The sequence below is a fragment of the Plecotus auritus genome, assembly GCF_963455305.1.
Source record: "Plecotus auritus genome assembly, chromosome: 14".
NCBI classification, from domain to species: domain Eukaryota; kingdom Metazoa; phylum Chordata; class Mammalia; order Chiroptera; family Vespertilionidae; genus Plecotus; species Plecotus auritus.
Window position 1 is genome coordinate 589,653 of NC_137780.1, and position 13,703 is coordinate 603,355.

A 13,703-nucleotide genomic window follows, 5' to 3' on the forward strand; every position below is an offset into this window, starting at 1 on the left:
CGCCCGCGAGCGGCCAATCCGCGAGGCCGCGCCTGCGCACCAGAGGCGGCGGGAGCGCCGGACGCCGGGAGTGCGCGTCGGCCTCCGCAGACAGCGCCTCCTGCGGCGGTGACGAGAACTGTACCTTCCTCCGCCGTTGTTGGGATTCTGAGAAAATTGAGCCCTAAAGCAGAATACTAGGTGTGCCGGTTAATAATGCGGGTTTTTCTCAATAGATGGGAGTCACACGTATGTTGACATGTATGCGATTTGATGTGTGCTGTTTTGTTGTATTGCTCCTTCAGAGGACCACTTGTTCCGATCGATGGCACACGCACTTTCTGAGCAGCCCTTCGAAGTGAAAAATTGGGTCTCTGAAGGGTCTGCCTCAAAACAAGAAAAATTCTATTGGGACGGTATCCACAAATGACCTGAATGATGGGGGAAATGTGTAGCTAGCAATGGACATTACTAATGCCCACCTGCACGCCCACCTGCCCTCCTACCTGCACACCCACCCAGGTGCCCACCTGCATGCCCACCCGGATGCCCACCTGCACGTCCACCTGGACTCCCATCCGGATGCCCAACCGCACACCCACCTGAACGCCCACCTGCACACCCACCTGGACGCCCACTTGCATGCCCACCCGGATGCCCACCTGCACGCCCACCTGGACTCCCAGGAGTGGCCCCCAGGAGAGAGCCCCCACATGGGAGGGTATTTCCTCCAGATAAGTCCTTATGTGACTACTGAGAAGGAATCCTATGAGCTGAAAATGGATAACCTATTTCCCCCTACGCCCCCCTGAGAAATTAAGGCTGGACATTTAAGGGCGGGGCTGGGGCGGGGGGGGGGGGAGGGGGAACAGGAGTCATTTTCTGTGGATGGACCAGGGCTGGTCTCACCAGTGACTCAAAGGATAAAGATGCTCTTGCCCAGCCAGCATGGCTCAGTGGTTGAGCATCGACCTATGAACCAGGAGGTCACAGATCGATTCCCGGTCAGGGCATAGGCCTGGGTTGCAGGCTCCATCCCCAGTGTGGGGCCTGCAGGAGGCAGCCGATCTTCTCTTATCATTGATATTTCTATCTCTCTCTCTCCCTTTCTCTCTGAAATCAATAAAAATATATACAAAATAAAACCAAAAGGAGGTGCGGGGATCTAGCTGGGGTTGGAATTCATTTTTTAAAAGATGGTTAAAGCCCTGACCGGTTTGGCTCAGTGGATAAAGCGTCGGCCTGTGGACTGAAGGGTCCCAGGTTCAATTCCGGTCAAGGGCATGTACCTGGGTTGCGGGCACATCCCCGGTGGGAGGTGTGCAGGAGGCAGCTGATCGATGTTTCTCTCTCATTGATGTTTCTAACTCTCTACCCCTCTCCTTTCCTCTCTGTAAAAATCAATAAAATATATTTTAAAAAAAAATAAAAGATGGTTAAAAAAAAAGGCAAATGGCCACCATCCGTCTCACCTTCCAGACCAAGGCCTGGGCTACCAGATGAACGGAGACAGCAACCAGACAGAGACGGGGCTCGAGAGCGGAGTGGACAATTCAGGAGATAACTTTATTGAAATGCAACTGGCATGGGAACAGGGGAGTCTTGCTGGGCGGAGTCGTGCCCCCCCGGGGTGAGGGTGGGGATGGGGGGAGGGCAGAGGGCCCGGATGGAGGGGGGCTTCTTCAGCGGGGGTCCTGGGCGTGGATTTAATTTTCAACCAATTTGTTACATAGAACGAATGACTGGGGGGGGGGCAGCCCAGCTCCCGACATGATGACATGATTGTTCCGGCACTGTGTACATCGCTCGGCTTCCCGGACTCCGCCTCGCTTTCTTTACATTCAGTATAAAAGGGGGCAGAGCGAAAGAGGAGGGTCAAATGAGAAAAAAAAAACAGAAGCACACAGACACACACACACACACACACACAGCCTGGTTGGGGGTTTTCTCTGCCCAAGACATTGAAACAAAACAAACAAAATAAAAAAAAGGGGTTCCCCCTGAGGACCACCATGCATTGGAGAATCAGACTCCATGGCGTGGACAGTGCAGCCTATAAAGGGGTGGCGGGGGGGGGGACCTCGCTGGGGTTGGAATGCATTTTTTTAAATATATATTTTATTGATTTTTACAGAGAGGAAGGGAGAGGGATAGAGAGTTAGAAACATCGATGAGAGAGAAACATCGATCAGCTGCCTCTTGCACACCCCCTACTGGGGATGTGCCTGCAACCAAGGTACACGCCCTTGACCGGAATCGAACCCGGGACCTTTCAGTCCACAGGCTGACGCTCTATCCACTGAGCCAAACCGGTTTTGGCTGGAATGCATTTTTTTAAAAGATTGTTCTGGCCCTAGCTGGTTTGGCTCAGTGGATAGAGCATCGGCCTGCGGACTCAAGGGTCCCGGGTTCGATTCTGGTCAAGGGCATGTACCTTGGTTGCGGGCACATGCCCAGTGGGGAGTGTGCAGGAGGCAGCTGATCGATGTTCCTCTCTCATCGATGTTTCTAACTCTCTATCCCTTTCCCTTCCTCTCTGTAAAATATCAATAAAATATATTTAAAAAAAAAAAAGATTGTTCTGTTAAAAAAAAAAAAAAAAGCCCTGACTGGTGTGGCTCAGTGGATAGAGCGTCGGCCTGCGGACTGAAGGGTCCCAGGTTCGATTCCAGTTGGGGGCATGTACCTTGGTTGCGGGCACATCCCCAGTGAGGGGTGTGTAGGAGGCAGCTGATGGATGTTTCTCTCTCATCGATGTTTCTGACTCTCTATCCCTCTCCCTTCCTCTCTGTAAAAAATCAATAAAATATATTAAAAAAAAAAAAGTCAATGGGAAAATATCCTTGGGTGAGGATTAAGGAAAAAAAAACACACAAAAAAAACCACAAGTCCACTCATTCCTGTGAGCATTCGCATCGTAAAACCTTCTCCAGGAGGAAAACAGCCGGCCCCCCCGGCACTGGGAGGACCTGTCCCACAGGGTTCGTTACCCACGGCACCTGGCTCCCTGCAGCCTGGGCATGTTGATGGGTGCCCTCACGTGGAGACCCCACCGTTTTCCCGTTCACGCTCCTCTTTGCCAGGGCCAGGCCGAGCGGACACACACACACACACACACACACACACACACACACACGGGCCCTCACCGGCATGGGGAGGACCATGGGGTGGCCCCACAGGTCCCTGGTCAGGTTGACTGAGGACTCAGGAAGTTGATTCAGCCTCGCCGGCGGGGGCTCCGTGGTTGAGCGTCGACCTAGGAACCAGGAGGTCACGGTTCGCCCCGGTCAGGGCACCTGCCCGGGTTGTGGGCTTGATCTCCAGGGTGGGGCGTGCAGGAGGCAGCAGCCGATCCATGATCCTCTCTCATCATGGATGTTTCTATTTTTCTACCTCTCCCTCTCCCTTCCTCTCTGAAATCAATAAAAAATATATATATATTTTTAAAAAAGAAAGAGCCCTAACAGGTTTGGCTCAGTGGATAGAGCGTCGGCCTGCGGACTGAAAGGTCCCAGGTTCGATTCCGGTCAAGGGCATGTACCTTGGTTGCGGGCACGTCCCCAGTGGGAGGTGTGCAGGAGGCAGCTGATCGATGTTCCTCTCTCATCGATGTTTCTAACTCTCTGTCCCTCTCCCTTCCTCTCTGTAAAAAATCAATAAAATATATTAAAAAAAGAAAAAGAAAAAGACAGTGGCACGAGGTTCAGAGACAGCGATGAGCACCTTGGAGCTGCCGCAGACACAGATGAGCTGAGATACTCCATGAAGCCTCAGGAGACAGGAAACAGCGCACGCACACGCATGCACACGCATGCACACACACACAGACATCGGGTGCCAGGTTGGCCTCCAATCACCGAGTGTTTTATTGTTAGTACCCAGGCGGGTTCGAGAAACAGATATACCGAACAGAACATGTTGGTCGTCTTCCCCCGGGAGGGGCTGTGCAGAGGGGCCCCCCTCGCCCCCACCCCCCGACGGTGGCCGTCCCCAGCGGACGTCGGGGATGGAGCCATGGGGTCTGCGAGCCAGCTTTGGTGAGGACGGGAGCCGGGGTGCTGGAGGAGGGGAGAGCACAGATGCCAGTCTCGGGGGGGGGGGGGTGGGGGGGTGGGGCTGATTCTCCTGAAGGCCTGGAGGGTGTGTGTGTGTGTGTGTGAGAATTTAGCGGAGGGACCCCGTGTTTGTTTTTGGAGGGGTTCCCAGCCGTCTACACCGAGAAGCAGGTGTGTGGGCAGCGAGGGGCGCTCAGGTGTTCTGCTCCGGGGAACCCGGGGGTGAGCGTCCTGGGGGTCATAGCACCAGGAGGAGGCTGCACGTCCGTCCGCGGTGGCCGCGTGGCCACGACAGTTCCTCGGGGAGACGACCGGCCCCCCCCCGGCGAGGAGCTCGGGTGCAGGACTGTAAACACATCCGGAGAAAACAGACTCTCCGGAGGGAGCCGTGTAGACCTGGGCCAAAGGCAGCAGCCAACTGAGAGCGGGGGCTGGGGGGGCGCACCCCAAGAACGGAGATGAAAAGTCGGAACACGAGAGACCTCGGGCATCCCCCCCCCCCTTGGCCGAGGATCCCAAGGATGAACCGCACGGTGGTCCCCACGATTACCAGGGAGACCGGGGTCCCTCTGGGGGTCGGTTCTGAAGCAGCTGGAACAGAGGAAGTGCTCTCTTCCCGTCTCTCAGGGCGCTGGCGACACCCCCGGCAGAAGGCACTGTCTGGGCAGCACCAGGAGATAGAGTGAAGGGTTCCGCCCGCCCCCCCCCCCCCGCCCCCCCGGACAAAGGTGGCGCCTCGAGTCAGAGCCTGGCCACGGGGGGCTGGAGTTGGGACAGAGTTCAGAGGCGGCCTCGGTCCCAAGGAGGCCGCGGTCTGGTCTTCCCTGCCTTCGGGATGATGAGATCTTCCGGGGCCTCCCGGGGCCACGCAGCAGGGGCCTGAAGGCAGCGACCTTAGCACCGTCCTCGGCCCAGCGGCCTCGTCCAGCCTCAGAGCTGCACGCACCACGGCCGAGTGGGTTGTGTGTATGTGGGGGTGGTTCCCGGGGTGTCTTTACAGCTCTCGGACTTGGCGGCGACAGTCTCACGCACGGGGGACCCCCGACACCCCTCGGAGCACCTGGGGCTCCGCTCGGACCGAAATGAAAATATTCCGACGTGAAGGTTCAGGTGCACCCACCACCCCTTGGTGCACCCGGGCCCGTGTGACCATGGATTCCGAAACGGCGGTCTTGTGTGTAGGAAGGTGAAGAGCAAAGCGCGTGGGCCCTGGCTCCTCACGGTTCCCTGGCCCGAGGAGCCCCCCGATGTGACGGCCTCACCAGCTGGCCTGCACGCGGGCCCACAGGAAACAGAGCTCCACGCGCCCACGTGCGAGAAGCACGATTCCTGGCCCTTCAGGCCCGTGGCAGCGGATCCCGGGCCTCCTGCCCACACTGCGCGCCCAAGGCAGCTTCCCGGCGGGCTCCGGTCCTGGGCTGACCCCGAAGGTCCAGCGGGGAGGGGATGTGCATGTCACGGAGGTCCACGTCCCTCCCAGACCAGTGACCGCCAGGGCCCAAGTCTTGTCTTCTCCTTTTTAAACTGCTCGGCGAGTGCTCGGAGGATGGAACGAGAAGGCCGGGCCTCCGGGGCGGCGGTGCCTCGCGTGGACGTCCGGCCTTGTGAGCACTTGCCCGTCCGTCCCCAAGAGCGAAGGCCAGAGAAGGACGTGGCTTCGGCCAGGTCAAGTGGAGGGGCCCCGGCCGGCTACCCAGATAGCGGCGCGGGCCCGGTGTCCCGGTTTCTTGGGAGTCCACGCTGTCAGGGCGTTGCGTTCTCGTGCCGCCGGCTGGCCGGCCGTCGAGCGCCCACGCCGGGCGTGTGCGTTCCCGGGGGGTCGGACGCTCCGAAGGAAACCCACGAGCAGAGGGGAAAAAAAACAACAACAGCCAGCAAACCCGAAGGAGAAAAGGAAAATAAATAGGCAAATGGGAGGGGGAAGGGGGGGGGAAAAAACAGAAACAAAACCCAAACTGAAAAATAAAAACGTTAGGGCTTCTGGGTGCTCGTGGGCGCGCCATGAGACGGCTGAGGGCTGCGCGCGGTCCGTCTCCGAAGGCCGTGATGTCACGGTGGGCGTTGGGCGCCGGCTTCCTGGCTCCAGCTTCATCTTTTCCTTTTCTTTTTTTTTTTTGAACCTTTTACAGATTGACTTAAACATTTTTTTTTAAAAAAAACCACATGCTTCTTTTTCTGGGCACCAGCCAGATCTCGGGAGGGAGGGAGGGAGGGAGGGGGGTGTTGGCAGTGGCGATGGGTCCGGAGGGGCCTTCAGAAGTCCCCGTGGGGACCATCTTTCTCAGAGATGTTCCTGAGAAACAGTGGAGGGCGCATCTGCCGTCTTCCGGACCCTCCCCAGCGAGCCCAGGCGTCCGTCACGGAGACAGGGAATGAAGGGAAAGACCCAGACAGGGTCCCTCACTTCCTCACCCGGCCCGGCCTGGGAGGGTCCAGGAAAGAGCCGGCCCGAGCCATCCGTGCCCCCTCCGGCCCTGGAGCAACCTTGGCATGGCCCCCCTCGCTTGGAATGCCCTTTGACCCCGGCCTGGTGGGAGGGCGTCAGAGAGGCGGGTGCCCGGGACAGTCGGGTGCTCAGCCCCCTCTACAGCCTCCCGCTTCTCCTAGGCCCCTGCTTCTCCCTGTGCTGCCCCATCGGCATCGAGGACTTCTCTTCCCCAAAGTCACACGGAACCCTCGTCCCCCTGACGCCACCCGCTGGTCCTTGCCAGGAAGTTCTCAAAAGTGCAGCACCAAGGAACCCTCCGCCTTCCCGGGCCTCCACCCCCTCCCCTGGGGCTCTCCGCGGAGAGCCAACGGCTGGGGGAGGGGAGGGGGGAGGAGTGCGCAAGGGAGCTGAGGCCGGCGGGGACGCCGTTTGTCCGTCCGGGGTGACAGGGCCCGCGGGACCCTCAGAGCGTGGCCTGGAGGTTGGGGTCCAGGATGGTCTCTCGATCCGGAGACTCGATGTAATTGGCAGCCTCCTGCAGTTTGAGCAGCATGGCCATCTGAGAGGGGCAGAGAGAGGGACTGGTGACGGGGTGGAGGGGGGGGGACGCTGGTCCCGCCCACAGAAGGGGGCCTAAAAAATCTCCATGTTGCCCTGGCCGCGGTGGCTCAGTTGGTTGGGCGTCGACCCATGAACCAGGAGGTCACGGTTCGATGCTGGGTCAGGGCTCATGCCAGGGTGCAGGCTCAGGAGGCCCCGTCCTCCCCCCCAGGGCCCTGCCCACCCTGCCACTCCCCGGCCTCCGCCCTCAGGGAATGCGGGAAGGCGTCCATTCTGCAACGCTCTCGGCTCTGAATCTCAGGATGGGCCCCCGCTCACCAGAGGGTCCGACTCCAGAGAACTTGGGGTGCAGTCTTTGACTGTCCTGTCCTCGGGGGGCGAGGCGATGCTGTGAGGGCCCACGGTGGGTGGGGGCAGGTGGTATAGCTTGGACTGGTCCTGTTGGGCCGAGGGCCAGGGGAGCGTGTCCCGGACCCACTCCACCGGGTCCTCCCAGGCGGCTTTCTGTCCGTGGACCTGGGGAGAAGGAGAAGGGGGTGGGGGGAAGGGAGAGGGACCCCTGGATCAGAGGCACGGTCACGCAGTCTCCTGGCGGGGCCAGTACTGCCCCGGATGCAAACCCTGAGCTCCGATCCCATGGAATATTCTCCGAGTTTCCCAACCAGGAAGAGTAGGCGGGTGTGAATCGGTAAAACCTTTTGGAGGGCAAATCGGCAGATGGCATCAAGACCTTACGACCTGCAACTGTACTTTTCAATAGGAAACGCTTGTGCTTCAGTAATAAACGCCTTTAAATTTTTTGGACTTGGCCCAGCCGGCGCGGCTCAGTGGTTGAGCGTCGACCTATGAACCAGGAGGTCACGATTCGATTCCCGGTCAAGGGCACATGCCCGGGTTGTGGGCTGGATCCCCAGGAGGGGGTGAGCAGGAGGCAGCCGATCCATGATTCTCTCTCATCATGGATGTTTCTCTATTTCCTTCTCCCTCTCTCTTCCTCTCTGAAATCAATAAAGGTATACACTGAGTGGCCAGATGATGATGATGATCTCTGAACGCATAATAATCTGGCCACTCAGTGTGTGTGTGTGTGTGTGTGTGTGTGTGTGTATATATTAGAGGCCCGGTGCATGAATTCGTGCATGGGTGGGGTCCTGGCCAGGGGGAGGGGACATGAGCGGTTGGCTGGCCTGCCTGCTGGTCGAACTCCTGGTCGAGGGGACAATTTGCATATTAGCCTTTTATTATATAGGATGTACACTGAGTGGCCAGATTACTATTCGTTCAGAGATCATCATCATCTGGCCACTCAGTGTGTGTGTGTGTGTATATATTAGAGGCCCGGTGCATGAATTCGTGCGTGGGTGGGGTCCAACCAGCCTGGCCAGGGGGAGGGGACATGGGCAGTTGGCCTGCCTGCCTGCTGGCCGAACTCCTGGTTGAGGGGACAATTTGCATATTAGCCTTTTATTATATAGGATATACACTGAGTGGCCAGATTATCATGTGTTCAGAGATCATCCTCATCTGGCCACTCAGTGTGTATATATATATATATTATATATATTAGAGGCCTGGTGCATGAATTCGTGCATGGGTGGGGTCCAGCCAGCCTGGCCAGGGGGAGGAAACATGGGCGGTTGTCCAGCCTGCCTGCTGATCGAACTCCTGGTCGAGGGGACAATTTGCATATTAGCCTTTTATTATATAGGATGTACACTGAGTGGCCAGATTACTATTCGTTCAGAGATCATCATCATCTGGCCACTCAGTGTGTGTGTGTGTGTATATATTAGAGGCCCGGTGCATGAATTCGTGCGTGGGTGGGGTCCAACCAGCCTGGCCAGGGGGAGGGGACATGGGCAGTTGGCCTGCCTGCCTGCTGGTCGAACTCCTGGTCGAGGGGACAATTTGCATATTAGCCTTTTATTATATAGGATATACACTGAGTGGCCAGATTATCATGTGTTCAGAGATCATCCTCATCTGGCCACTCAGTGTGTATATATATATATTATATATATTAGAGGCCTGGTGCATGAATTCGTGCATGGGTGGGGTCCGGCCAGCCTGGCCAGGGGGAGGAAACATGGGCGGTTGTCCAGCCTGCCTGCTGATCGAACTCCTGGTCGAGGGGACAATTTGCATATTAGCCTTTTATTCTATAGGAGATACACGGAGTGCCAGATTATTATGCGTTCAGAGATCATCGTCATCTGGCCACTCCGTGTGTATTTAAAAAAAGAAAAAAAGGGAAAAGAATCCTGCTACTCTGGGAGGGGACGGCCTGAGTCCGCGCAGACGGGGCCGCGAGCTGGGCTCACCTTGATGCCGTCCTTGGCTCCCTCCTGCAGGTAGGGGATGATGGAGTTGTTCCACAGGTCGATGAACCAGGTCCGGAAGTCCTCGATGCCGATGGGGCAGGACAGGAAGAAGCAGGGGCCTAGGAGAAGCGGGAGGCTATAAAGGGAACTGAGCACCCGGCTGTCCCTGGCACCCGCCTCTCTGACTCCCTCCCACCAGGCTGGGGTCAAAGGGCATTCCAAGTGGGGCCATGCCGAGGTTGCTCCAGGGCGAGGGGTCATGGATGGCTCGGGCCGGCTCTTTCCTGGACCCTCTCAGGCCGGGCCGGGTGAGGGCGTGAGGGAGCCCTGAACCCCCCGAGGATTTCCCTCCCGTGTTCCATCCGTTGTGGGGGACACACGAGGGAGGGGGCTCGGCGTTCTGAAGCTTGGCGGATTCACCCAGAGCACAACAGCTCAAGTGACTCAGAGGTTCTGCGTCTGAAGGTTTTCACACCCAAAGACCCCAGGGAGGCCCAGCTGGGTGTGGCTCTGCGGTTGAGCATCGGCCCGGGAACCGGGAGGTCACTGGTTCGATTCCCGGTCAGGGCACATGCCGGGCTGCGGGCTTGATCCCCAGTGGGGGGCGTGCAGGAGGCAGCCGGTCCATGATTCTCTCTCCTCATGGATGTTTCTCTCTCTCTCTCCCTCTCTGAAATCAATAAAGTTACGTTAAAAAGAAAAAGGGGAGCTTCTCACAGGGGGCCGGGTGGGGAGGGGAGCCATAGCTGCTGTCCCCGGAGGTGGAGGGGAGCGGGAGGGGGAGGAGGGAGGGGGAGGCGGAGGAGGGGGAGGAGGGAGGGGGAGGAGGGAGGGGGAGGGGGCACGCACCGATGAGGAAGTCGGAGGTGCTGTGCTTCTCCAGAAAGGTGTGCAGGTGGTACCAGAGCTTGGGCACCCAGTCCAGCACCCGCAGCAGCTCCTCCTTGTTGGCGTTGACGTCGCTGTCCGACTCCAGCAGCTTCCGCCGCAGGTAGCGCACCAGGAAGCCGTTGGCCGGCTCCACGTTGTTGGAGAAGGTCAGCATCCTGGGCCGGGACGGGGCAGCGGGTCAGAGCGGCCACGGGGCCCGTCCGGTCCATCCCCCGCCGGCCTGTCCCTCCTAAGGAATGCCCTCCTGGTGTCTTCTCAGGTCACAGCGGGGTCCGCTGACCTCGGGGCAGGGGTCAAGGGGCAGGCAGAGCTGGTTCTCCAGCCAGTGACCCTCCTCGGACAACAGGCCGAGCGGGTGGGCGGGCAGAGGGCCCGAATCTGCTGCGCCTCTGAGTTTTGTGATCCCTTCCCTTCCCCTCCTGTCGCCCCCTCCCCTCCTCTCCCCTCCCTCTCCCTCCCCTCCTGTCCCTCCCTCCCCTCCCTCTCCCTTCCCCTCCTGTCACCCCCTCCCCCCTTCTCCCCTTCCCCTCCTGTCCCTCCCTCCCCTCCCTCTCCCTTCCCCTCCTGTCACCCCCTCCCCTCCTCTCCCCTCCCTTCCCCTCCTGTCACCCCCTCCCCTCCTCTCCCTTCCCCTCCTGTCGCCCTCTCCTCTCCCCTTATCTCCTCTTCCTTCCCCTCCTATCACCCCTCCCCTCCTCTCCCTTCCCCTCCTGTCGCCCCCTCCCCTCCTCTCCCTTCCCCTCCTGTTGCCCCTCCCCTCCCCTTATCCCCCCTCCCTTCTCCTCCCCTCTCCTCTTCCCTTCCGGCCCCTCCCCTCCCCCCCAGGGCCCACGTCCACCCTGTGATTCCCTCTTCCCAGCCCAGACAGCTCTGGAGGGCTCTCAGGCCATGTCCTGGGCGGGAACTAGTGTATGGACTCGGGGCCCCATGCTCACCTGAAGCTCAGGTGGAGGCCGTGATTGGGGGTCATTTTCACGGGCTGATTCGTGGTCCCGATGATGTAGGGACTGAGGGGAGAGAGCGCGTGGAAGGATGTGCTGAGAGGCGTGGGGACGCGGAGGCCTGCCGTGGGCACTGGCCGAGGGGAGGCGCGGGCCGCCCCGCCCCACCTCCCCCCCCCGCCCCGCCCCCCCCCCCCCCCGCCCCTGCTCACCACTTGTGGTACTTGCAGGTGAGGGCCCCGTTGACCAGCTCGCTGATGGAGCCAGCCTCGCTCAGGTCGTCCAGCAGGATCACCAGCGGCACGTCCCCCACCCCCGTGTCCCGATCTATCTGGTTGGCCAGGTTAGAGAGATAGAGCTGCAGATCCTGAAACAGCAGAGGGCGGGCAGGGGGGAGAGGGCAGGGGTCAGCACTGTGTTAGCCCTGGACCTCCCTGGACCCCAGCACCGCCACCCCCTCCCCCGCCACCTGACATGTGACTGCAGACGCAGGGGCCACGGCGGATAAATAATGGCTGCAGCCGCCCTCCTCGGCCGTGGCCCCAAAGGCCCCCGAGGTGGGGACACCAACGGGAAGTGGGTTTTCATGGGCTGGCACCTGGACTTCCCTCCCCTCCCCCTCCCCCCGTCCCCCACGGAGAAACACGGTTGGAGCAGGTCCCCATCCTCAGCTGATTCCGAGCACTTCCTTCCAGAAGGCCCAGGGTCAGGGAGTGGGGAGGGGGAGGAGAGGGGAGGGAAGGGAGGGAGGGATGGGGTGGAAATGGGGGTGTGGCTCGAGGAGCCGAACAGGCCAGGGGAGTGTGTGGGGCACGGAGTCTGGAAGGAGAGGTCTAGCCCGACCTAGGAACCAGGAGGTCAGGGTTCGACTCCCGGCCAGGGCACAGGCCCGGGTGGCGGGCTCGATCCCCAGGGTGGGGCGTGCAGGAGGCAGCCGATCCAGGATTCCCTCTCATCACGGATGTTTCCATCTCTCTCTCCCTCTCCTTTCCTCTCTGAAGTCCATAATAACGTAAAAAGGAGTTTAAACTTGTTTAAATTTAAGTAAAAAATTAAAAAGAAAGAGAGGTCTAGAAAAGGGGTTGGGACAAGGAGGGGGCAGGAGGAGGAAGACGGAGGCAGAGGGAAGGGCCCCCCCCCCGCCCGACAAGGGGAGAGGGGGGTGGGGCAGAGGGGAGGGGGGCTGAGTGCAGGAGAGGCAGGTAGGGCAGAGGGGAGGGGGGAGGGGGTGAGGAGGGGGCCCCGAGAGCAGGAGAGGCAGGCAGGGCAGAGGGAAGAGGGGAGGGGGCCCTGAGTGCAGGGGAGGCAGGCAGGGCAGACGGAAGGGAGGAGGGGGGTGGGGATGGGGCCCCAAGTGCAGGAGAGGCAGGCAGGGCAGACGGAAGGGGGGAGGGGGGCCGAGTGCAGGTGAGGCAGGCAGGGCAGACGGAAGGGGGGAGGGGGTGGGGAGGGGGCCCCAAGTGCAGGAGAGGCAGGCAGGGCAGACGGAAGGGGGGAGGGGGGCCGAGTGCAGGAGAGGCAGGCAGGGCAGACGGAAGGGGGGAGGGGGGCCGAGTGCAGGGGAGGCAGGCAGGGCAGACGGAAGGGGGGAGGAGGTGGGGAGGGGCCCCGAGTGCCGGGGGGGCGGCGGCACGCACCTTGCAGGACAGCTGGTGCATGTTGAAGGTGCTGACGATGCCCTCGGTGACCTCGCGGCCGGAGCGCTCCACCAGGTACTCGGCCAGCCGGTTGGTCAGGTAGGTCTTGCCGGTGCCGCTGGGGCCCGAGAGGACCAGGCGCCGGTGCTTGAGCAGGAGGCTGACGTAGTGCTGCATCATGGGCTTGGGGATCAGCGTCTCGAACACCAGGCTGTCCACGCACTTCTCCTTCAGACCTGGGCCAGCCCCACAGCGTGAGTCTCGGGGGGCGGGCGGGCGGGCGGGGGGGCCCCCGGGGCGTCTCCCTCCACACCCCGGAGCTCCCACGGAACCCCAGAGCTCCGGGCCACGTGGCCCAGGCCCCACAGAAAGCCCTCACCCTGACCGAGGGCTGACTACGTGGGTGGTAGGGTTAGGGGCTGGCTGTGAGCTACGGGCTCGTGGGTGGACTTGGCAGAAATTTCCCTGGGAACCTGGCCGGCGTGGCTCAGGGGCTGAGCGTCGTCGACCTAGGAGCCAGGAGGTCAGGGTTCGATCCCCGGTCAGGGCCCATGCCCGGATTGCGGGCTCCATCCCCAGTGTGGGGGCGTGCAGGAGGCAGCCGATCCAGGATTCTCTCTCATCATGGATGTTTCTCTCTCTCTCTCCCTTCCTCTCTGAAGTCCATAGAAATATATTTTATTTTATTTTTTTAAAATATATATATATATATATATATATATATGTATATTTTATTGATTTTTTACAGAGAGGAAGGGAGAGGGATAGAGAGTTAGAAACATCGAAGAGAGAGAAACATCGATCAGCTGCCTCCTGCACACCCCCTACTGGGGATGTGCCCGCAACCAAGGCACATGCCCTTGACCGGAATCGAACCCGGGACCCTTCCG

The 13,703-nt window shown here is 60.0% G+C and overlaps 1 protein-coding gene across 1 annotated transcript in view; it reads right to left on the reverse strand.

Annotated features, from left to right (window-relative positions):
• Positions 1-1,526: 1,526 nt before the first annotated feature.
• Positions 1,527-13,703, reverse strand: part of NAV1 (neuron navigator 1) — a 116,360-nt gene continuing 104,183 nt past the window's right edge. The window contains 9 exon segments of the mRNA XM_080650899.1: positions 1,527-1,812; positions 3,126-3,392; positions 3,521-7,021; positions 7,342-7,539; positions 9,345-9,463; positions 10,194-10,390; positions 11,171-11,242; positions 11,389-11,543; positions 12,814-13,049. Of these exon segments, the coding sequence (XP_080507025.1) occupies positions 6,926-7,021; positions 7,342-7,539; positions 9,345-9,463; positions 10,194-10,390; positions 11,171-11,242; positions 11,389-11,543; positions 12,814-13,049 (1,073 nt within the window). The 3' untranslated portion in view covers positions 1,527-1,812; positions 3,126-3,392; positions 3,521-6,925.